This window comes from Hemiscyllium ocellatum, chromosome 13, assembly GCF_020745735.1.
Source record: "Hemiscyllium ocellatum isolate sHemOce1 chromosome 13, sHemOce1.pat.X.cur, whole genome shotgun sequence".
Classification (NCBI taxonomy): Eukaryota; Metazoa; Chordata; class Chondrichthyes; order Orectolobiformes; family Hemiscylliidae; genus Hemiscyllium; species Hemiscyllium ocellatum.
In genome coordinates, this window is record NC_083413.1 from 13,680,641 (window position 1) to 13,707,203 (window position 26,563).

General features: G+C 40.6%; 1 protein-coding gene across 3 annotated transcripts; it reads right to left on the bottom strand.

Moving 5' to 3' along the window:
- Positions 1-1,577: 1,577 nt before the first annotated feature.
- On the bottom strand, positions 1,578-26,533 carry LOC132821779 (stress-associated endoplasmic reticulum protein 1). Of its 3 annotated transcripts, none has more exons than XM_060834547.1 (4): positions 26,376-26,533; positions 19,582-19,708; positions 18,757-18,832; positions 1,578-2,302 (listed from the first exon to the last, which is right to left on the bottom strand). In XM_060834547.1, exons 2-4 carry the CDS (start codon positions 19,663-19,665, stop codon positions 2,262-2,264), a joined length of 201 nt encoding a protein of 66 aa, XP_060690530.1. In that variant the 5' UTR covers positions 19,666-19,708; positions 26,376-26,533; the 3' UTR covers positions 1,578-2,261. The 3 variants fall into 3 exon arrangements, with proteins under 3 accessions (XP_060690530.1, XP_060690532.1, XP_060690531.1); XM_060834549.1 differs by lacking the exon at positions 26,376-26,533 and adding an exon at positions 26,160-26,225; XM_060834548.1 differs by lacking the exon at positions 26,376-26,533 and adding an exon at positions 26,151-26,202.
- Positions 26,534-26,563: the final 30 nt, after the last annotated feature.

A 26,563-nucleotide genomic window follows, 5' to 3' on the forward strand; every position in this document is an offset into this window, starting at 1 on the left:
ATGATTCTCTTTTGAAAACCATCTTGGAATAGGCCTCTACCATATTTTCTGGTATATAAGTTATGTAAACCTCAGCTCAGTTTGAATGAATGATTAAGCAACTGCCATGTACGAGACACCAGTCAAAAATAATACAAATCATCTTAATCCAGTGAAATGTAATGTGTTCAACAAAACAATGAGAGACTACTTCATGTTTTTAAGGGTATGACAGTATAGGTTTTCTGAAACAAAGACAGGTTTGGACAATGGAAAATGCTGTCTTACTCTTAAGCATATTTGAGGAATACTACTCTATCCAAAGCCAGGTAGAAACTATTGGCATCAGAAGAGGCCTGAACTTCTGTCTGAGAGTGCAGGCTGGAATATTTGCAGTGAATTTTCTGTTTTGAGTGTATCTTTTTGCCTTTCAACCCTTTCATTCAAACTCTATAAACTAGAACCAAGAGGGAAGTATTATTGGAGAGATTTTAAATACATACAAAGGAGACAATTTTATTGGCAAATATAACCTTTTATGAAGAGGAATTTTCATTGGTTGTACAGTCAAGCTGAGACAGCAAGATGGACGCTGACATTTCCAAAAAACCCTGGTCACTCATTAGCTCCCCTCTACTCACTTATACATCAGCTGTCAATTGTCATCATGACTCATTTGTGGTCTTAATTGGAAGCAAATAAGAAACACAACAACATCTTATTTATTGGAAGGATCCTCATCTCTTAAGCTGATTGGTTGAAATGTGCAGTCCATAAAATCAATCAGGCATAACAAGGATGCGTCAGCACAACACAGGATTTATAGCTGCAACACCACCATTGGTTGGAGAATGCAATTACAGCACGATGACATGTTTATATAGGCAATTCACAGAATATATGGCACAAGGAGGTCATTCAACCCAATCAATTCTTGCTGCTGCTTCTGCTCAAGGCATTTTTAAAGAAATTATTCAATCAAGGGATGAGAGAGTCACTGGTGAGGTGAGCATTTCTTGCTCATTTCTAGTTGCCCAGATGGCAAACAAGGACTGTACATATAACCTATGGTCTTATATGATACAAAGGGAGTGTTGAATTACATCAGTTTGATCTGGTCCCTACGAAAAGGCTACACCTGACCTCAACTCCCAACAGAATATCAACACAGCATGCATATCTGGTTGATTGATCATTGTTTTCCTCTCATTGACTGATACAAAAAAAATGAGTTGTATTGGAGACCATGAGAATTAGAGTACATCAGCCATTTCAAGCAAAAATATATTTATTTCGGCAACAAGTGCTGTAGCTGCTTACAGTCAAACACAATCGATTGGACCTGGTAAGACAAAGCAGCAATCAAGCGATCACGAAATGTGGAGTTATCAGCATGCCGTGATTCATAACATTATCAGACCTTACAGTGTTGGCAATGGAGAAGCTTCTTACATTTAGCTTGTTTCAATTACCACCGAGAGAAGAAATTGCCTGTGGACATAACCACCTTGGAACTGGCTGCTCACCCAAGAGAATCGGGCAGCTTTAAGCTCGTAAGCATACAGATGACTGCCTTGGGTCGCTTAAAACAGAACCCACTCCCCCCCCCCCCCCCCCCCCCCCAGCCATTCTCTTCGGCCTCCCGAATTCAGCTAGTTCTTCAATCGACCAGACACAAATATTTTAAAACACGAGAGTAGATTACCCTTAATTCAACAAAAATAAACACCAAAATCAATTCACGTTCTAAGATCAGAGAAGCATTCAGACCTAAGCCCTAAAATGGATGTACATTTTAATATACAAAAGAAGGCACTTTTCTGGAATTATGAATTTAATTTAGAAAGATGCACATTTTGTATCTCAAATTGAACAGGGAGGAGAACCACCTTCTCTACAATTTTCAAGGATTTGTGTGAAAGAAAGGGGAAAAATGTCTGAGTACACCATAAAGGTTCTCTTTTAAACCTACATACCAACTATATATAATGATAAAGTATTCACATTAAATATGATCTTACAAACTATTTCCCTGATTAAAATACAAAATTAAACTGTTGGATGGCTTTTACTATATCCTTGCCTTCTTGGGTCACATGAAGGAATGAACTAGACTTTTAGCAACACCATGGAATTAGAAGTTTCTTCAAAAGCAATTACAGAAAGATGAGTTCTGTAAAATCCATTGGTTGTAAGACAAAGGAAGTGTTGGAATGGTCAGACTCACAGCTGGAATTAACAGCAAGACACTTAAAAAGGCAGAGATTTGAATTTTGTCCATTTCACATGCCCATCCGGATACTTTGAATAATCTGGAAGATAGCTGAGGAAGGAGAAAAAAAAAAGCTGTGTCAGTTTAAAAATCAAACTACAACCAAATGCCAGTCTTGGAAAGGTTGCGATCCCCATCAGAACTGTTTTCGTATTTAAAAAAAAACAAGGTTACATAAGACCAGACATGAGCACAGAATCTATGTGAAGGAATCCTGGGGCTGGAAGGAAACTGAATTAATTAGCACCTTTTGAAATCAGAAGGCTGTTTCAGGTTTAGTTTGAACACTAATCCAATATTTTCAGAGTGCTGGAATGAACTGCAAGTTCAATCTCAACAGCCAAAGCAGGTTCAACTTAAGTTGTGCATAGCCCCACTTTCAATTAACATTCAGAAAACTTTCACTTTGCTAAACAATTGTTGGAGGGGAGAGGAAGTGCATGCTGTTTCAGTTAATGGCCATCTGCTGATTTGCTTTTCAAAATGATTTAAAATAAGTTTCTTAGTTCAGAGCGGGATATCAAATAGGTAGCCACGAAACACAGAATTGTCTAGTGGACTTGAACAAGATGCACATAAGCGGGCAGAAAGTGTCTAAATCATTATACTCCACGAAGTACTGGAGAAAAGATAGTGTCACTCCACGTAACACGGATGAAATAGAAATGATGTCAGACATGTCTTTAGGACCTGTAACACCACAACATATTGCAGTGATTATTGGTTATTGAAACTGACTAACGAACTTATGTACAGTTTCCAAGTCTGTTTGAAGTCATGAATGCGACATTGAAAGTAATCCTTTACCCAAATCATCCGTGGAAAAGGCTTCAAAATGACCAATTTCTGTACTTGTTGGTGCACTGACTTAAATGATGGAAGATGGGAACCAAAACTAAATACTGGAGGACGAACGAGTTGGATTTGAAGCCCTTTACTATGGATGTTCTGTTGATGGGTAATATTGTAAGACCTGGATTCTATCACATCTGACAAGGCTCCCTTGCTGGGAATCAAATAAGATGATAACATTATTTGCGGAATGCTCCCTGATGTCAGGCATCAGACGGTCTTCTTGCAGTCTTCAGTAGGATTTGAAATGCAAGCAGCGCATTACGTATGTGCAAAGTGTTCTCCCATTGGAAATTCAACATTACTGAGAAGGTAATTGCTCCAATCTGTATTGCCTGGTTTCCCAATGTTTATATTCTATAGAGGCAAGGTAGACAGGAGCAGGGAAGCTTTCAGTCTTATTCCCAGCCTAGGACTACATCAGTGTTTTGAATCTGCAACATTTGGCATTGTGATCCGTACCACCTAAATTACTCAGTAAAGTAATGCAAGGCAGCACCATCCCTGCCAAAGTCTATGGAATGATTCTGAATGGAAGAGAGCTCCAGGTTGATCTGCATGTTAACAACACCTTCAACTCTGAAGCCAGAACTCTGCAGCCTCCACAGTTCAGCGACAGAAAGTCATTCACTCTTGTTCACCTTCTAGAAACCTGTTTCAGAGGCCTGGCATTGGTGGACATCCTCAGCATGGAAGGAATGGGAAAAGGAAGCGAACGGGGACTCACGCATTCAGCTCCAATTCAACATGAATTTCTGAGTTGTGCCTCTAATACTGTATTCAGGGAGCCACACTTAACTGCCTGACAACTGGCGAAAGTAGGCAAGTTGCTACCAGCAGTTGAGTATCCTGGAAATCAGTCCTTAGCATTACAAAGAGCACGGGAGCAAGTCCCTACCTATCATCTCATTCGTGAAGGAAAATTTGATTCAATTTGTTTTTGTTCCCTTTGCAATCTGCTCTTCGAAATGGTCACAACAATACACACTGAATGTATATAAACAATACATTAACAACAGGCCAGACTACGTGATTCCACAACCAATGTATTAGATCTAAGTTTAATAAACTTGCCACAGCCAATGATGGTGGAGAATTAAACGTACAAGGATGAGCACTCCAAACATCCCTATCTTTAGTAATGGGAGAGTCCAACATACCAGTGCAAAAGACAAGACTGAAGCATTTGCATTCGACTTCAACCAGAAGTGCCTCATGGATGATCCATCTCAATCCCCTCCTGAAGTGCCCAGCACCCTAGACTCCAGACTTCAGCTTACTCAATTCATCACACATGATAAAGATGATGAAAGTACTAGAAACTGTAAAGATTATAGGCTGACAACATTCCCTGCATCAGTACTAAAGACTATTGCTCCAGGACTAACAAGGCCTCTATCAAAGATGCTCCAATATAGATACAATACTGGCATCTATCCAATAATATGCAAAGTTGCTCAGCTATGACCCACCCAAAGTGCAGGAGAAACCAACTTTGTAATTTACAACCTCATCAGTCTACTCTTAAATCAAAGCAATGTAAGAGGTTGTTGACAGTGCTATTATGCAGCTATTACAAAGAAAATAACCTGCTCAATGACATTTGACAGGGCCTCTCAGTTCCAGATCTCATTAGCACCTCGGTCTAACTTTGACAAAAACGCTCAACTCCAAAGGGGAGGCGAGGGGGACTGCCCCGGAGTTCATGCATCATTCAAAGGAATATGGCATCAAGGAAATCAAGCAAAATTGGAGTCAATGGAAACAGGGGAAAAGGTCTCCACTGGTTGGAGTCATACCTAACATGAAAGAAAAAGGTTATGGCTGTTGGGAGGTCAATTATCACCTTCTGAGGACATCATTACAGGAGTTCCTCAGGTTTGTGTCTTAAGGCCAATCATCTTCAACTATTGCTTCATTGACTCTACTCCATTAGATGCCACTACCATCGGCACTATTCATGACTCCTTACATTCTGGTGATCCATATCCATATGCAGCAAGACCTAGACAACAGCCTCACTTAGGCTGCCACTTTGTGCCAATGATTATCTCCAGCAGAGAATTTAAACATTGTCCCTCAATGTTCATTGATAGTAGTATCGTTGAATCCTCCACTCCAACATCCTAGGGTCACCAATGATCAAACACTGAACTAGATGAGCTATGTAAATAGAAGTTAAATATTGTGGATGCAGGAAATCTAAAAAACAAATTAAAAATGCTGGTAAACTCAGGTCTGGCACCATCTGTGGAGACTGAAAAAATTAATGTTGAGTCTGGCATGACTATTCTTCACAACTGAAGGGTTTACAAATGGAAAATGAGCCTTTGACATATGGTGGCTACAAGAGGTCAGCTGCTGGGAATTGGGAGTCAATTAACTCACTTGCTGTCTTCCCAATACCTATCCACTATCTCAAAGGCAGAAGAAATGTTTTGATGAACTATTCTCCACTTCATGAATGAGTGTAGCCGGAAAACAATTCAAAGCTCACACCACCCAGAACACATGCAGCCCACTTGGCTGGCATCATATAAACCACCTTCAACACTCATTCACTTCATTGCCAGTGGTAGCAATGGGGACCATAAGATACCACCAGCCCAACCATCTTCAATGACCTTTTCTCCAACATAAAAGGGCAGAAGTGGGGATAATCACGGATAATTGCACAATATTCAGTTCCATTTGCAACTCCTCAGACATTGAAGCAGTCTATGTCAAAAGGTTAGTTTGTAGATGACAACAAAATTAGTGGTATAGTGGACAGCCAAGGAGGTTACCTCAGAGTACAATCCGTTCTTGATCAGATGGACCAAGAGGCTGAGGAGTGGCAGACGGAGTTTAATTTAGGTAAATGTGGAGTGTTGCATTTTGAAAAGGCAAATCAGGACAGGACTTATACACCTAATGTTAGAGCCCTGGGGAGGGTTGCTGAAACAAAAAAGAGACCTTGGAGCGCAGCTTTATAGTTCGTTGAAATTGGAGTCTCAGGTAGATAAGATAGTGAAGGTGGTGTTTAGTATGTTTCCCTTTATTGATCAGTGCACAGAGTATAGGAGTTGGGAGGTCATGTTGCGGCTGTAGTGGCTAGGCCCATTTTGGAATACGGAGTTCAATTCTGGTCTTCCATATACAGGAAGGATATTGTGAAACTTGAAAAGGTTCAGATAAGATTTACAAGGATGTTGCCAGGGTTGAAGGGTCTGAGCTATAGGGAGAGGCTGGATAGGCTAGGGCTATTTTCCCAGGAGCACCAGAAGTTAAGGGTTACCTTATAGAGGTTTATAAAATCAAGAGAGGCATAGATAGGGTGAACAGCCAAGGTCTTTTCCCCAGGGTGGGGAGTCCAAAACTAAATGGTACAGGTTTAAGGTGAGGGGGAAAGACTTATAAGAAAGCCAAGGGGCAACATTTTCACACAGAGGACGGTGAGTGTATGGAATGAGCTGCAAGAGGAAGTGGAGGAGGCTGGTACACAATTACATTTAAAAGGCATCCGGATGGGTATATGAGTAGGAAGGGTTTAGAGGGATACGGGCCATATGCTGGCAAATGGACTAGATTAATTAGGATGTGGTCAGCGTGGACGAGTTGGATCAAAGGGTCTGTTTCCATTGTGTACAGCTCTGACTACCTTGTTGCATTTGGACAATACCCAGGCTTGGTCTAAAGAGGCAAGAGACATTTCTGCCAAACATATACCAGGTCATGACTACCTTTAATAAGAGACAATCTAACCATCACCCCTTGACACTGCATCTATTTACCCTAACTAAACATTTCTATCAACATCCTGAGGGTTATTCATTGACCAGAAACTGGACTAGCCATATAAACACTACAACTACAAAAACAGGCCAGACGCTAGAATACTGCAGTAAGTAACTCACTAAATTCCCCAAAGTCTGTCCACTATTTACAAGGCACAAGTCAGGATTGTGGTGGAATTCTCTGCACTTGCCTGGATGTGTGCAACTCCAACAATATTCAAGAAGGTCAACACCATCCAGGACAAAACAGCCCTCTTGACTGGCACCTTATCTACAAATATCCACTGCTGCTGCTGAGCAGTGATATGATCCATCTGCAAGATACACCGCAGAAATTCAAAGCTCTGCCAACAGCACATTTCAAACCCATGATCACACCCCTCAAAAAAAACAAGGAAACGGATAGAGGGAAACACCACCTCCTTAAGGTTTTCCTCAAACTGATCATCCTGACTTGGAAATATATTGTTAGTTCTTTTGTGTCAGTGGGTCAAAACCTTGGAGTTCCCTCCCTAACAGCATTGTCTACTTAGAGTACCTTGACTGCAGTGATTCAAAGTGGTGGTTTATTACCACCTTCAGCCAGTGGTGCTCACATCCCATGAGTGAACAAGACAAGACTTTCCATCTACCTCTACCATCTATAAAGTCCCTCCAAATCACACCCCACTCTGACTTGGAACTACATCACTGTTCTTTTATTGTCACTGGGCCAGGAATTCCCTTCCTAACAGCACAGTCAACATATCTTCCAAGGACAGCAGTTGTTCAGAAGACAGTAATTAGGGATTTGCAATAAATGATGGCCTGGCCAGCGATATCCACATCCCACAACTAAATTTTCAAAATCATGTTTTTATCTCTTATTCCAAACTCCTCTACCCATGACAGTAATTGCTTTTTGGCTAACCAGTCAATTCCTTTTTGGAATCTTAAAAGCCTCAAAACTCCCATAAAACATTTTCCCCCCTCTCTGGAATGCAGAGCATTGTGCAATCACATCTCAATGCTAATCTTTGGAACCCTGATCAAATTCTGATGGATTTGCCCAAGGCCAGCAGTGAAGGTCTGTGAAAAGCATGACAGAAAGTTGGGCCTCTACTTGAATATTTTACAACTGCCATACATATTTAGTTTAAAAGCACTGTAAATTAATCTGGCAAAATTGTTATATGGTAACCAGGGCAACGTAAAAAAAAATCAATAAAGTAGCATATTTTAATAGGGACACTGTGACCTTGTACATGGTAATGTTTGAACAGTATTGTATAACCTCTGCCAATGGGCATGAATAAACTGCTGAAAGGAGAACTACTACCTTGATCACCACTTTCCCCACCTTCTAGTTTAACAAGTTTTCATAGAATCCCTAGAGTGTGAAAGCAGGCCATTCGGTCCAATGAGTATATATCAACCCTCCAAAGAGCAACCCACCCACACCTACTACCCTATCCCCTGCATTTCCCAAGGTCAGTCCACCTAACCTGAACATCTTTGAACTGTGGGAGGAAACCAGAGTATCCAGAAGAAACCCACGGGGAGAATGTCAGTGGGGAGTTTGCACAGTCGCCCAGGGGTGTAACTGAACCTGGGTCTTGGGTGCTGGGAGGTAGCAGTACTAATCACTGAGTCAACGTGCTGCCCTTTTAATAGTTACTTGCTCTGAACATCTTAGAAGATGCCGATTTGTTTATGAAACGGTCAGTACTATTGACCCTTCCTTCAGGATCTGTTGGAGCACCTGAATCGGGAAGTGTAGTGCTGGAAAAGCACAGCTGGTCAGGCAGCATCTGAGGAGCAGGAGAGTCGATGTTTCGAGCGTATGCCCTTCAGCAGGCAGCATCTGAATGCCTATTTGAAAATAAACCAACAGTGCTGACACTGGCAGAGTACCAACTGGTCCTTCAAATTAAGGTGGAACCACTAACATAATTAAATCAAAATAACACTGAAAATGACTTCAATTTAAAATATTGTTGGCATTCATGTGACATTCCAATCTTCCTATGATACCCAGCATTTTGGGAAGGCACCAAGGACATCGCTTACACCTTATCAAAAGCTATTCAGATGTCGATTAGAGAACAAGGCTGTCATTCTGAACAAATATCTAACATCGACACTGGGTCAGACTCACCCTGAACTCATGAACAGACATTGTCAGGCCTAGGGAAAGGTCCTACAATGTAAACACCACACTGCCCCTCTCACACAGGGCAACTATAGACCAGGAAGTGCCAGTTTGTGTGTTATTCATTCATGGATGTGATAAGGCCTTGTCCAATGCTAAATGCCCTCAGTAAGATGGGGTGAATCACCTGCCCTTGAGGTGCGGATAAACCCATTGTAAGATGGGGTGAATTATCTGCCCTTGAGGTGCAGACAAACCCATTGTACTGATAGAGGGTTCTACAGGATAGTAAAACAAAAACTATAAAGTTCTTAATGAGAATGGTGTGGGGAAAGATTGAGTAGGTTGTGCCTGTAAGCTTGGAGGAATGAGAGGTCACGTTATTAAAACACAAGATTCTTAAGAGATTTGACAGGGTAGGTGCAGAAAAAATATTTTCCCCTATGACAGAGTCTGGACCAAAAGACATAATTTAAGAGTAAGGGATTGCCCACTTAAAAAACAGGAAGAATTTCTTCTCTCAAAGTGGAGCAAGTCTTCGGGTTTGTTGTTACTGCAGAGAACTGTTGTGGCTCATTACAAATAGTCAAGACTCTGACTGACATTTTAAATCAATAAGGTTTGATGTGACTGGACTCTCTGCGGTCTGCACTGTTTCTCTTTCAGTGTTGCCACAGTGGCATTGGAATGTCTCCTTCAGACAGACAGTGGTAAACAGGTTTTTTGTTTTGCTGGAAAAGCACAGCAGTTCAGACAGTATCTGAGGAGCAGGAAAGTCAATGTTTTGGCGTGAAACTTTGACTTTCCTCCTCCCTGGATGCTGTCTGACCTATTGTGCCATTCCCACTCCACATGGATTCACTCATGCTGAGCTAAAAGTTTGAGTTCCTGGCTGCTAAAAATCTTAGTCAGTGAGGCTTCCCCTTAAAAATCAAAAGATTCAGATTGTTTCTTTTTTCTGGACTAGAAAGAGACAGCACATGAGAACCATAACAGTTTTGCTGGATTACATTTTTCTAAAATTGTGTTTGTGTGGGATGCAGTTTACACTGGAACAGTTGTTAAGTATCTTGCTAAGTAGCTCAATAAAGTTGAGATTAGGTCAATTATTTTTGTATTTTAACTGCATTATAAGAATAAAGTGTTTTAATTAAAGCTTGGTGGTGGACCAATAGGATCACACTTGCTTTTAAAGAAATATAACGGATGGGTCTGGCTATCTCCTTACAGTACTGTGGATGCTGGGTGGGGGGATGGCTGGGTGAGTGGGGTGTTGGCACTAGAGATCTGGTCTGGTCTATAACATAGGGAAACAAAGGTTATTGGGATTAAGCAGTAAAATTGAGTGTGGATTATTAGATCAGCCATGATCTCATTGAATGGAGGAGGAAACATGGGCCGAATTAACTACTACTGCTCTTCCATCCTATGGTCTGATTAACAGAAACAGGCAGCCAGAGATAGAATCAAATTCAATACAATTTTAAAACAAATTAGATGAATGCTAGAAAGGAGTAATGTAGGAAAACCAATTGGGAAATGACAGGCATGTCGCACTAGTTAAATAGTTCTAGTACAGTGACCTCTATGTTGTATGATTCTATAATAAACATGTTCAATGTAAAATCAGTCTCCAGTCAACCAGGGCAGAAGCAAAGCCACTTGCCACTAACCTGTTAACAGGTCATGCTGAGAGATCAGGCAATCTTTGGCCAGAAATTCACCTCAATTGTCTTGCTGTGCAAGTGTAGCTGATTGCAACCTCCACTGATGTCACTGACAGCCTGGAGCTGCAGTGAGGTCATTAAGGTGTCCATGCAAACCATTACATTAAATTATCTACACAGACAGACATTGTGAAGAAACACAAAGCACAAAATAAAATCACTTGAAATTTATCCAGCTATTTTTTAAAATTGGGAAAAAAATAAAGTTGGGTCAATGTGAAAAAAGAAAGCAAAGCAAAGTAGAACTCCAACAAAAATTCAAAGTAGAAATTCCTGAAACTACTCAATGGGTCAGGTAAGACGTGTAGAGAGAAACAGAGTTAATGTTTCAAAATGCTGAAGAGACTTGAAGGGTTATCACCATGAAATGTTAACTCTTAACAGCATTTTCAGTAGTTTCTTTCTATTTCAAGTTTGCAGCTTCTGCAACATTTTATTTTCCTATTAATTTTTCAATCTTTTCAAAATGGACCTCAAAATTCTAATTGACAATTCACAGCACTCAGCAATCAAGACCTTGTCCCCCTCCTCCCCAGGCCAGTTCTGTTGTTCAAATTTTAGGAATTATATTGCAGTTAAAAATCCACTAACACTTCATGAACAAGATGCTAAACGTTTCAAGCGGTGTCAAATAGCAGGAGACCTAACACTCTAACTGGCTTCATGATTGTTAGTTCTGGGGTCAGCCATAGGACAGAGAACCCTGACTGATAGACCGCCATTACAGGATTTCTTCACTAACTTGTGCTTACCCAATATCCTGAAATAGCAGTCAGCATTGGAAACAATTGTGAAAGCCCACCATCAATGTGCTACACCACCAGAAACCTCTATCAGCAAAATCTGGGATGTTGACCTTTATTTCTCTTTCAGATACTGATGTGATGCTGAGTGGACGTTCAAAGCTGCCTTAAATGTTCATGAACACATTAATAAATTGCCCCAAGAACAAGTTAGTGTTGTTGAATCTCACGGAATTGAAGGCAGCTCATTGACCTACCTAGACAACTGGTCGAGCAGCACAAGAGACCGTATGGATTGCAGATCCTGTAAATAGCAGACTGTGGACTAGTGTCATTCTATGAGGATATGTTGGGACCTGAACTATTCACTGCATTTATCAACTTAAAATAATGAGGTCAAAAGTCACATACCCAAGTGTACCAGTGACACAAAAGGAGAGGTCATTGCAAATAAGCAGGAAGAATCAAAATTAGATCAGCAATTTCAATGAATAAGCAAAACTGCAAGGCACATTAACTGGTGTCAACAAATGGAAGGTCAGCCATTACAGGCCTAAAAAGAGCAGGACAAGGCACTTGCAAAATTGCAAATAGTTAGAAACGGGGAGGCCCAAAGGGACGGGGCAGCTCATATAAATACACTGGAAGATCAGGCAGATAGTGGCATGGTGGTAATGTCACTGGTCCAGTAACCCCAAGGTATTGGGTCAAATCCTACAGAGCTTAAATTCAATTAAAGAAATCAGGAACCTGAAAATTGGTTTGAATAATTGTTATAAAAACTTCTGGTTCATTAATAATGCTGTTTATAGAAGTAAATCTGTTGTCGTATCTAGTCTGATCCAAAGGACCCCAGACACACTGCAACAAGGTTAACTCAACTACTGTTAAGGGCAATTAGGAACGGACAAGTGAAAGCCTTTCCAATGACACCCATATCTCATGAAATGAGAAAAATTATAATCATGCACTTGTATAGTAAGTAATGAAAATCTTTACTTGAATGTTGGGTTTCGTCTTGGAATAAACAAAAAGTACAACATAGACTCCAAATATGGTTAATTCACATCTGAAGCACTGAGAGCAACTCCTGATGCTACAGCTATTTACAGAACAATACTGCAGCTACAAGGGTTAAGTTATACCATGGGATCATAGCTACCAGGATTGTATTTTTTTGAATTTACAAAGTTCAAGATTGATCTGAAATTTAATAAATTAAGTGGAACACAGAAATAGCTTCTCCAAATCTATTCTAAGTTGGGAAATCTAGGACTAGGGGCAATGTCAAAAAAACCCAACCCAGGGTTTTCAGGAGTGAACTTATTTAACAATTTTAAATTGAAGATTGATTTATTTTGCTGTTGGCAAAAGCTGGTACATGGAGTTTAGTCACTGATCAGCCATGATCGCATTAAATGACAATAAGCTTATGAGGTTAAATGCCCTACTTCTGCACCTATTAGCTTGGTACCCAGGTCTGACATTTTATATGATGATTAGCTGGGCATTATTTTCACTAATTCAGTATATAATGCAAGACGGAACTATTACCTTTTGGAACGCTTGCTGACTTTTAATTATTTGTTTGATCAATTATGGTGTGAACTGAAAACACGTCTGAAAATGACCTTTGGATTCTGAGCAGCAGCTTGTGTTGAAACAAAGAGGAGAACAGAAACAAACGTTTGTGAGATAACAGATGGAAATTAATTGCAGGTCAGTTCTTGATCAAATGGTTCTACAGAATCTTTGATGAAGAAGAACAATATGTTTAAATATATAGCACATATGGTCACAAACAAGGCCGACACTTGGGATTTGGTTCCAGCAGATCTGGAAGAAACCTTGTGCTCAAGCAGAAGTCTGATGTTGAACACTAACTAGGACCTCCTGAGGAAGACTATCAATCTGACAGGGAAAAGACAGAGTTTGGACATGGATTCCAGGGAGAGTTTGGCAGTTGATGCTACAACATGAAGGTTTGAAAGCTACCTGCCTAACCTCGCATTATCAGCTCTTGAATGTTCGGGGATTAGAAACTAAGTATCACAAACTTTCTCAGAGGACTGAAAAGGAGGCCCTGATAGACATCTTCAAAAAACCAAAAACAATTATCTATGCCTGTGGTACAATGCATCGTGAAAACCAATGAAATCTAGCCAACTTCATTAGTTCTTTTATTTATCCCTTAACTATATTTGACTACATGAGTGTGACTGAAAATAAAGGCTATTGGGTTTAAAATCATTTAGATCACTTTATTTTTTAATTTTCCTCTGTTTAATTACCAAGTCCTTTGTTTACACTACAAACCTAGGTGTCTAGAATTGTTTATTCAAAGAGTCTGGGACTGGTTATTCAAAAGTCTGATGAACCGTTGGGGTCAATCTTAAGGATATCTGAAGGTTTTTACTGTCCTGCAAATACAGAGGCTGATTTGGTTTGGCTAGCTGTCTGAAGAATAATAGATGTGGTACAGGTGGTATTTTTCCTTAAACGCAAGGACGGATTCATGGCAAATATATTATTGACCATTCCAAAACTGACTAAAGCTTCTCCACCCACTGTGTTGCATAATACAAGGTCACTTTAAGATAAAGTTAGTGGAATTAGGGGGGAAAAATAAGTCAAGGTGACCCATACAGCTTCCAAATACAAACATAGCTGTGCTGTCAGAAAGACAAAGCGGACAATGAGATACTTCCTCACAAAAGGTTGAAATGTAGAAATGAATGGAATCAGGTGACAAAAATCTTATCACAGAAGCCATTTTGCCCTTTGCTTTTCAAACAATTAGCATGGACACAATCTAAAGAGTCTCACTCCCTTGTTTTTTTCCTGTAGTTATACAACTTGTTCCTTTTCCAATATTTATCAGATTCCCTTTCTTAATGTTGCTTCCAATACTCTTTCAATCATTCCAAATTATAAGAATGGGATAAATAAAATATTCCTCCTCCCTTTTTTTGTTTCAATTATCTTAATAACTAGGTTGTGATTAGATTCCCTACAGTGTGTGGAAACGGGCCCTTTGGCCCAACAAGTCCACACCGACCCTCCAAAGAGTAACCCACCCAGACCCATCTCCCTCTGACCAATGCACCTAACACTGTGGGCAATTTAGCATGGTTAATTCACCTGACCTGCACATCTTTGGACTGTGGGAGGATACCGGAGCACCCGGAGGAAACCCACGCAAACAGACAATGTGCAAACTCCACACAGTCACCCAAGGCTGGAATCGAACCTGGGACCCAGGTGCTGTGAGGCAGCAGTGCTAACCACTGAGCCACAGACACACCTCAGGGTTTGGGTACACAATTCTTTGCAGTTTGCATCACAGGTAGATAGATCGGTTAAGGCGGCATTTAGCACGCTTGCCTTCATTGTTCAAACCTTTGGAGTATAGCAGTTGGATGTTAGGTTGTATAGGACATCGGGGAGGCCTCTTCTGGAGTACTGTGTACAGTTGTGGTCACCCTGTTATTGGAAGGATATTATTAAATTGGAGGGGGTTCAGAAAATATTGACCAGGATATTGCCAGGAATGGAGAGTTTGAGTCTGAAAAAAATAGACTGGGATTTTTTTTCACTCCAGTCTAGGAGGTTGAGGGGTGACCTTATATAACTTCATACAATCACGAGGGACACAGATAAGATGAATAGCAAAGGTCTTTTCCCTAAAGTGTGGAAACTCAAAACTGAGGCACATTTTTAAGGTGAGGAGAAAGATTTAAAAAGGACATTGGGCAACTCTTTTTTAAAAAGAAAGTGACTAGTGTGTGGAATGAACTTCCAGAGGAAATGGATATAGGAACAGTTACAATGTTTAAAAGGCATTTGGATAAATAGAGGAATACAAAAGATTTGGAGTGATATGGGCCAAACACAGGCAGGTAGCGCTACTTTAGTTTGGGAGTTTGGTCAGCATGGACAAATTAAACCAAAGGTTGTGTTTTCAGATGCTTTGACTCATCCAGACAATGCCTGCACAATGAACAGAATGTGGTACAAGGAGCAACCCAGTCTTACATTCAAGAAAAATCACCACCTGTGATAAAGGGGAACAGCAAAGACTGCTAGGAATGTAGAATGGAGAAAGTTGAATTATCTTCACCAAACCTGACACAAGATATTACTGATAGTTTATTTTTAAATTTTGTGAGGAAATATTTCAAGAACACAAAGGGCACCTTAAAAAAAATACCATGGCCAAATGTCACACGTGGAGAATAACAATGTGTTAAAAGCAAAGGGTCACGTTGACTATTTACTCAAGTTATTGCTTAAAAAGTGTAGTAACTGATTTAATTTGAAGTAATCAGAGGCTGGAACAACTTGTTCCAAGATCAGTAATAATTTTAAATTTAACAAATTCAACATGTTACTTTGGAGAAAATAAAAAATCTTGACGATACCTGATACTAACTATACTCTTGGCATCAATGTCATTTGCACCAAACCAATTCTCACTACTGTGAAAAAGAGGAAGGTGTATATGAAATGCATGACCCAAGTAGCCTGCTTTAAAAACAAAGGTACTTCTGACAACTTGCCAAATTTTTCGTTTCTAGCTTCTGTCATTGAAGATAATGTTGCAATGCAATGTGGCAAAATTCAGGAGCCAAATGGCAAGAAAAGTAACATTAAAAAAAAATCATTTTTTCTTTCTCGGTTACAAAGTTAGAGACTAAAGTAGGAAGGAGGCAAGCCTCTCAGATTATTTACCTTGCCTTTCCAATAAAACCTTCAATTTAATCAACATTATCAACACCATGGGGTTACAATTGACCAGAAACTGAGCTGAACTAGCCATTTAAAAACTTAAACAGATCAGAGGCTATAAATCCTGCAACAAGTAACTCACCACCTACCTCACAAAAGCCTACCCCACCATCTAAAAAGGCACAAATCTGAAATGTGATAAAATGCTTCTACCTTGCACGGATGAGTATACTCCAACAGCACGAAGTCTGACAGCCCACTTGACTGGCATGACATTCACAAGCATGCATTCCCTCCACCACTGATGCTCCGTAGTAGCAGCACAAAGGCAGCAGATACATGGGAACAATACCATTTAAGATCCCGCCCAAATAACACCATCCTCACTTGGAAATATATCATTTCTGACTGTCCAACTCTTCTCATTTAAGACACTACTGACAGCCTAATAGCCTACCACTTTGACCAAATGTTTGGTCACCTGCCCTTGTGTAACATGCCTCAGTCAAAACTGTGTGCCACACTCCAATTAAGATACATTTGTGACATTGAAGAAATATGGTGTTATATACTCAGCATTCTGTTTACTTTGACAACTGCTGCTTCACCATGACTGGTGAGTCAATATATTCCAGATCTCATTTGGTGTCTCACCTTGACATTCAAATAGAAAATTCTTCGATTTATTGAATGTTATTCTAATGCACAAATTGATTTTTTTCTGACCCATTCTAGCTTAGAGGTTGGCTAGGTCTGTCATGTCATTGCTCACAGGCTCTCCTCACCAATTCAATACATTCTGGGGATATTTGGCAATACTAGAATGTAGGTCAGTTATGCAAATAAGCAAGAAGAAAAAGAAGTCCAAAACTGGAAGGCCATAAATAGCAGGCTGTCTGCATTAGCAAACACAGTAAGGAATGATTGAGAAGTTTCATTCAGAGATAACATGAACGTAGAACTGGCTAGCTAACAGTAAAAAGCAAATAAACAGATGCAGCTGGGGGGAAGCTAGCTAAGTACATGAAACAGCAAGGACTATGTTATACTGAGTGATCAAATCAAGTGACAGCAGGATCTTGTGCAGCAAGACTTGTTAAGCTGAATGGCCTTTCGATATAGAGTCATAGAGATGTACAGCATGGAAACAGACCCTCTGGTCCAACCCGTCCTATGATGAAACATTCTATGCAAGTGTCCAACATCAATCCCTGACCACTCCATTCAACCCTTCCCCCTCAGTGTCCTGAATCAATAGGTCGAGAACAGCTATAATATGAGCACCAACTTGAAAAGGACAACTGTTCACCTATGTCTGATTCACAAAGAAGGATAAATCAAACTCAGGCGGTTATCACCCTGCTAGCTACTCCCATGTGATGGAAGGCTTCAACAGCCAAGCCTTTGATCAATACTCCAAATAAGTTCCATCAGGAATATAAATCTTAAACACTCAGATACTGATACCAGGGCTTGAGCAGGAGAAAAAAAAACAAGAATCTCTGCCTTCAACATTCAGGCATTTTCAAATTAGGAGCCATAGCAAAAAGATAAATAAAACCAGGGGTATGGACACATCCAAGAAAAGTCAACCGAACAGGCGAGGAAACAGCATAAATGAAAATGACACGAAGATACTCAAAATATGAGGAGTAATGTAGAAAGTAAAAGTCAAATTTAAAGAACACTCAAGTCATCCATAAAAAGTCTGATGTTCAATTAAATCAAAGCAAATTAATTCTACTATTTACAGGACATGAATTTTTGATTAAAAGGCAAACTGCCCGAAAAAGTGCGACTGCACAAAATTGAGGAATTACCCAAATGCTCAAATGGTCACTGGCTTCTGCACATGTGCAGAGAGAGCTGGTGATATCAGCTGGCTGTGACATGCGTCAGGATACTGCCACGTCTGTCTTGCTGATTTCACCATGTTATGTGCACAGTGACAGCAGCTCCAGCACATGAATAGACTGTCCCACTTTTACTTCATATTAATTAGTGTTTAAAAGCAAAGACCAATCCCACCTCTCCACACCACCCCCACCCCACCCCCCCAAAAAAATGCCTTAGCCACTTCGTCCTGACTCCTCACACAATTCAGTCAATGTTGGGTACTGACAGCAGTGGACTTTAGTAGCTATGGAAAATGCACCAATTAATTATGATTGATAGTCAACTGTCAGGCATAGTTTAAGTTATTACAAAGTACGAATGTTGGTTTTTGTCTTCAAATTGATAGTTTTGAAAATTATCTCCCAATGAATGCAAAACAAAAAAATGATTAAACATACCTTTTTCCAGCAGTACTCAGGTTCTATGCTGGCAAATGACAATTTACATTATATTTCGTAAAATGCATTCTACTAGACAAACAAGTTAACCATCAATGGACACTCAATATCATAAAGCATTTTGAAGAAGCTCATCTTCACTATTGAAGATTCATGATGGCAGTTTTAACCAGATTTTATTCTCAATTATGCTACGTTTCACATAGCTTGAATGCTGATATTACAAAAATGAGTTTTAAAAAGTTAAAAGTTACCTGATCCACAAACAACAAAAATGAAAAGTGCCAACAGCCAGGGACCAACTGATGATTTTTCATCTGGTGCTGTTTTCTGGAATGACAAACATGCCATTCATTACTTCACAATATACTAATGGAAATAACTAATGCTGGGTAAGTTTGAAATGATATTGCCTGAAATAACTAAAATGCATAATATTGATTCTTATCACTGAAACTTGCAGATTAACTATGTAGTACAGCACAGTAGCTTAACAGATAACAATGATAAACACATGCATAAGATTCCAATTAGTTTATCACTGCTTTATGTTGATGAGGCATCATGAAGCTCTCAATCAATTAAGACAGAACTACCAACATTACCACCAGAAAACAGTATCTCAGCTTGGGGATTTTCAGTGGCTCATAAAGCTGATCAATTCATATTGTGAAAAATTTGGAAAGACAGTCAAGAGATGGAAGAGGAAACCAGTGACGGAGGGAATAATGTTAAAAAAGGGCAGTGAATTCTATTATTAGGAGTGGTGGACAGACTTTAAGAGGCTATTACTTTCAAATTTTCTAGTACTAAAAATTTAACAGAACTTTAACAGAGCCTGAAGCTTTCTGTGTAACATAAAATCCCAACAGAGATAGGGTTTGGAAGGGGAAATAAATTAATTCTCAAAGCCTCAGTTATTAGTTGGACAATCTAATTATTGAACCACTTTATAGGTAAATTTAGTTGAAGCTTAATTTATTATTAGCCATAAATCAAGCAATTCCATGGGGCAAAAGGACACAAATGATTTAATTCAATTTTACAGCACACGTAGAGACACAAAAACTAAGACTTACTGAACTTTTGGGAACATTCCCTCGTTGCGTGATGTTCTTACTGTGTTTCTCGTTTGCCATCCGGATTCTCTGTTTGGCCACCATTATTTTGCTGGGCCAAGCTGGTTTTGTATCACACACAAGCTGACTAAAATTCAGCAAAACAAAAGTGAATTAATTCCAAGCATAAGGAAATTAAGTTATCATTTAAATAGGTAATTTGATTTGCATTGAAAAGAAAAATCACTTTGAAGAAATTGCTTCAAAAAATTCACTACTATTTAAATTTTCCTGTCATGGAGTCAGATGTACAACATGGAAACAGACCCTTCAGCCCAACCTGTCCATGCTGACCAGATATCCCAATCTAATCTAGTCCCACCTGCCAGCACCTGGCCCATATCTCTCCAAACTCTTCCTATTCATATACCCATCCAAATGCCTCTTAAATGTTGCAATTGTACCAGCCTCCACCACTTCCTCTGGCACTTATTCCATACACGTACCACCCTCTGCTTGAAAAAGTTGCCCCTTGGGTCTCTGTTATATTTTTTCCCCCCTCACCATAAACCTATGCCCTTTAGTTCTGGACTCCCCCACACCAGGGAAAAGACTTTGCCTATTTATCCTATCCATGCCCCTCATAATTTTGTAAACCTCTATAAAGTCACCCCTCAGCCTCCAACGCTCAAGGAAAAACAGCCCCAGCCTGTTCAGCCTCTCCCTGTAGCTCAAATCCTCCAACCCTGGCAGCATCCTTGTAAATCCTTTCTGAACCCTTTCAAACTTTACAACATCTTTCCGATAGGAAGGAGACCAGAATTGTACACAATATTCCAACAGTGGCCTAACCAATGTCCTGTACAGCCGCAACATGACCTCCCAACTCCTGTACACTATACCTCTGACCAATAAAGGAAAGCATACCAAACGCCTTCTTCACTATCCTAGCTACCTTCGACTCCACTTTCAAGGAGCTATGAACTTGCACTCCAACTTGCACTCTCTTTGTTCAGCAACACTCCCTCGGACCTTACCATCAAGTGTATAAGTCCTGCTAAGATTTGCTTTCCTAAAATGCATCACCTCGCATTGATCTGAATTAAACTCCATCTGCCACTTCTCAGCCCATTGGCCCATCTGGTCCAGATCCTGTTGTAATCTGAGGTAACCCTCTTCGCTGTCCACGACAACTCCAATTTTGGTGTCAACCGCAAGCTTACTAACCGTACCTGTTATGCTCGCATCCAAATCATTTATGAAAATTACAAAAAGTAGAGGACCCAGCACCGATCCTTGTGGCACTCCACCGGTCACAGGCCTCCAGTCTGAAAAACAACCCTCCACCACCACCCTCTGTCTTCTACCTTTGAGCCAGTTCTCCCTGTATTCCATGAGACCTAACCTTGCTAATCAGTCTCCCATGGGAAACCTTGTCAAACGCCTTACTGAAGTCCATATAGATCACATCTACTGCTCTGCCCTCATCAATCTTCTTTGTTACTTATTCAAAAAACTCAATCAAGTTTGTGACACATGATTTCCCACACACAAAGCCATGTCGACTATCCCTAATCAGTCCTTGCCTTTCCAAATGCATGCACATCCTGTACCTCAGGATTCCCTCCAACAACTTTGCAAACACTGAGGTCAGGCTCACTGGTCTATAGTTCCCTGGCTTATCTTTACCACCCTTCTTAAACAGTGGCACCACGTTAGCCAACCTCCAGTCTTCCGGCACCTCACCTGTGACTATCAATGATACAAATATCTCAGCAAGAGGACCAGCAATCACTTCTCTAGCTTCCCAGAGTTCTCGGGTACACCTGATCAGGTCCTTGGGATTTACCCACCTTTAACCGTTAAGACATCCAGCACTTCCTCCTCTAATCTAGACATTTTGCAAGATGTCACCATCTATTTCCCTACCGTCTATATCTTCCATATCCTTTTCCACAGTAAATACTGATGCAAAATATTCATTTAGTATCTCCCCCATTTTCTGTGGTTCCACACAAAGGCCGCCTTGCTGATCTTTGGGGGGCTCTGTTTTCTCCCTAGTTAGCCTTTTGTCCTTAATATATTTGTAAAAACCCTTTGGACTCTCCTTAATTCTATTTGCCAAAACTGTCTTATGTCCCCTTTTTGCCCTCCTGATTTCCCTCTTAAGTATACTCTAAGGATTCACTCAATCTATCCTGTCTATACCTGACATATGCTTCCTTCTTTTTCTTAACCAAACCCCCAATTTCTTTAGTCATCCAGCATTCCCTATACCTACCAGCCTTCCCTTTCACCCTAACAGGAATATACTTTCTCTAGATTCTTGTTATCTCATTTCTGAAGGCTTCCCATTTTCCAGCCGTCCCTTTACCTGCGAACATCTGCCTCCAATCAGCTTTCGAAAGTTCTTGCCTAATACCATCAAAATTGGCCTTTCTCCAATTTAGTACTTCAACTTTTAGATCTGGTCTATCCTTTTCCATCACTATTTTAAACGAATAGAACTCATTGTTCCTTTCTTGGATTTCCCCTTCAATTGCTCTGAACAGTTCGCAGCATTTACTAAAGCTTTGCTTAAATCCACAAAGAACAAAATGATCAAGTATAGTCTGATTTCTTTTACCACCTGCCCTGCAGCAGCTCCCGCCGACTCTCTCCCTGATTCTTCACCAAACAAATCTTGGAAAAGTAGCTGAACTTTTAGCTTCACAACTGGTAGCAGCCAATACAGGAGGCTACATGACGACAGCCAAAATTAATCTTTGTCCGACCAACAGGATATGAAAAATTGAAGAGAGGAGGTAATATACTTCTCTGACAGATTGCATCAACCTCTGCTCCTTGACCAGAACCTGGTTGACTGTTCTGCTTCAAGTTTGTATAATTCATTGTGAATGAATCCTGTGCCAACTAAAGTATGCACACTGTCCTCAAATCAGCTGCACATAGCCATTTATTTAATTACCTATTTTTCACTTTGAATGACAATAGGCTTATTGGAGATTAAAATCAACATTGTCAAAACTGAGTCTTGAAATGACAGGGAGGATAATATGGTTTAGAAAGCAGCAGCGAGGTATGTAAACATAAGCAATAATCCAGACTTAGTGAACAATCTACTCAAATAACCCAACGGTTAAAAAACAAGCATTTTGCATTTCCTCCTCCACAGCCTCTATTTTGTAGGGCTCACCTTATACAGTTAATTAGAACATAAAGACAACTTGCATTTGTACAGCTACTTTAATGTGGGAAAAATACCTAAAATTCAGTAAAAGATGAAAATGGATACTCAGACAAAGGAGGAGGTTCTGATAACTTGATCAAGGTTTTGTCAAAATGGTAAGAAATAAAAGTACAGTTCTACAGAGGGAATTCCACAGTGTAGGGCCCAGGCAGTTGATGACCTGGTCAACAATGCAAAATAAGAAGAGGTTGCATAAGAGACTGTAATGCAGAAGAGGAGAGTAGAGCTTTAAAAGATTACTGAGATAGGACGGGCAATACCAGAAAGAGATTTAGACATAAGAATCAAAGTACAAATACGAAGGCATGGGAAATGGAGAGGGAAATTGGGAACCAATACAGGCTAACAAGAACAAGTAGGTAGGGTGAACAAGACAGGAAGAAGATAGGCAGAGTTTTGGGTAAATTGGAACCTACAGGTCCAGAAGTCTGGATTGCACAGCTTTAAAGCAGCCAATTATGGAAGAGATGACAAAGCTAGATGATCCAACCAAGATGGGAAGTCAGTAATTTCTGTTGGGAGGATATATCGGCAAAAACAAAAGTCAAATGGGATGCAAACATTCCATACAATCTGGATCAGCGTGGAACTGTGCCATGGAGAGGAATGGAAAGACTAACGAAAACTAAGTTTATGAGGTACAGTACTTCATTCTTTCATGTTTTAACTAAGGAAAAACACAGTTCACCAGGAGTAAATATCAAGTGGTTTAATAAAATGTTAATGGGAGGCACAAAGGAGTCAAAATGTTGGTGTTACCAGCATAATTGCACAAAGTGGAGTTGTTACCAAAGAGCAGCCTGTAGCTGCACATCCTTGAGGAACTCCAGAGACAATAGAAATTAATGGAAAGAGATACTAACGCTAAAGATTCATTTAAGACTGAACAGACAAGAGTGAAATTAAGTGATGGCATTTCCACTGAGCTAGACAACACAAGAAAAAGTCAAAGTGGTCGACCATGTCAAAGGTTACACAAAGTTCAAACAGAGAGCACCCTGTCAGAAATTTATATCTGCGGATTGGATTGGATTGCTTTAGTGCAAGGTCAGAAACCCTTCTGATGGAAGAGCTGATCTGCTCCCACACATACCTGCTGCAAAAGACATGCGTTACACACTAATCCAAACCTTTTTAATATAAAATAATTTTTATTTTTAAGGTCACTTTCTTCATGCTTATTTTAAATGTCATCCACCGCCAGAACAATACCATCAATTCAAAAATAACGCACATTTAAATTCCTACTGTTCATTAAAATTATTTACAGATCAACACTATGGAGGCAACTTCTCATCTTTAGGCAATTTATTTTCAGGCAGGGGACAGACAGGATTCCAAAACTAAGACAGGCACTAGTGTTCCAGAGGCTTTCACTTTCTCCAATGTATGTAACTGTCAATCTAGCAACACCAGTGCTCAGGAATAATTAATAAACTATGCATTTTCTTCATGGGGCATGATATGTGGTAACTTTAAACTGGAAAAGGGTCAAATTAAAAATAAACAGACGGCTCTTCACATTATTTGATTAAATCTCTTCTACTCCAACAAGAAAATAAAAACAAAAATGGAAAAGCACGATGTTATTGTGCTAAAGGCTTCATAAACCTAACAACCACAGATGACATGATAAAAATGCACAGCTGCCTTGGCTCAATCATGACACACTCTTGACCTAATTTCTAAACTATTGTACCATTAGAACTGACAGGTACCAGTACTGAGCTGTATGTATAGCTCCAGACTGGAAGAAAACTCATCAAATGCACACTTGCAAAAACAGAAATGATTGTTATGCCCTTAACAGCTGAAATTGAAAGGATTTTTGCCTCAGAGGCAAAAAGCTTTAGGTTCCTGGATCTGAGTACTGAAGTACCTATTGAATATGTTTTATAGGCATTTTAAATTCTTCAGATTATTGATTAAAGCAAAAAAAAACTGCAGTGTGGGACTCAGGTGATTCAAAAGCCTATGGCAATATTCAGTTTTCTCAAGTGTTCTGTTCCTACTTGCCCACTTACAAGAGTAACTGCCCAATATAATCACATTCTACCTGAAATATTTCCTAAAGCAAGGAGAAGGCCCACACGCGAATTCTTTCATCTTCTCTTAAATGCTGCATACACTGCAGCACAACAATCCTAACAGCCTGCCCTGAGATGATGAATTACAAAAACATTGGACTAAACAAAAAAAAACAGTTGATGCAAAACAAAACTCAGAAGTTGAGAAAGCGAACAACCAATCCCCAACCACAAGCACAGTTGTAAACTACCATGACATTGATACTAAATGGCAATCAAGTTTGACCAACCATTTTCATTATTGTACGAATATCTATACGTCATCACAGCAACAGATCATTAAGGCAGGTGCGCAGTGGAGAAGGGGGGGAATCTTTTAAAAAAGCTTTAAAACTATCCATCTTACAAAAAAATCTATTTTGTCTGATTTTCACATGTCCTGTCTTTTTGCACATTTAATGCTGATTTTTGTGCCAGAATTTCACTTAAGGCAGGCTAGTGAGAAATACAACCTCTTTCAGCACCAGCTGTCCAATCAAGGATATTAAACAGCATGGTAAAGTGAAAAGACACTTTAAGATACACATAAACAAGGTGAATTAACATATACTTATAAAAGATTTGAGCCCCAGTTTACTGGGTGCATTTAGAGCCCTGTGCCCAGTCTATTGGGTGCATTTAGATTCCCTATAGTATAGGAACAGACCCTCCGAAGAGTAACTCACCCAGAACCATTCCCCTTCCCTTTATTTAAACCTGAATAAAGAACCTAACACAATGGGCAATTTAGCATGGCCAATTCACCTGACCAGCATGTCTCTAGATTGTGGGAGGAAACTGGAGCACCCTGAGGAAATCCACACAGACAAAGGGAGAATGAGCCCTCACCCCGGCCCATCGAGGACATTTAAAGCCCTCACCCCAGTCTACTGGGGACATTGAGAGCCCTCACCCCGGTCCATTGGGGGACATTGAGAGCCCTCACCCCGGTCCATTGGGGGACATTGAGAGCCCTCACCCCGGTCCATTGGGGGACATTGAGAGCCCTCACCCCGGTCCATTGGGGGACATTGAGAGCCCTCACCCCGGTCCATTGGGGGACATTGAGAGCCCTCACCCCGGTCCATTGGGGGACATTGAGAGCCCTCACCCCGGTCCATTGGGGGACATTGAGAGCCCTCACCCCGGTCTATTGGGGACATTGAGAGCCCTCACCCCGGTCCATTGGGGGACATTGAGAGCCCTCACCCCGGTCCATTGGGGGACATTGAGAGCCCTCACCCCGGTCCATTGGGGACATTTAAAGTCCTCACCTTACTCACCACAGCCGTCGTCTATAGCCTATGGAGACTAAAACCAGCGCCCCGCCGGAACCGGAAATACATTGTTCGCTCTCCGCCCGCATAACATAGTCCCCTCCCAAACCCCTGCTCCCTCGGCTCAAACCACCGAAAATAACCCCAGTCCCAGTTGAGAAACCTTTCCCATTCCGTCCGGCGCGGGTGAAAGTGCGGTACACCTTTCAGCGGGTCCCGTACCTGGTCGTTTTCCGGCTTGGCGGTTGAAAGGAGGCGGGTTGGTGACCGGGGCACGGACGCTTCTGGAGCGACGTGTTGCTCAGCCACGGGAGGAGGGGGGCGGGGCGCAAAGCTACACCAAGCTCTGGGGGCGTGGTTCCCGGCGAGGGAACGTGGCTCCGAGGGAAAGGGGGCGTGGTCCCGGGGTG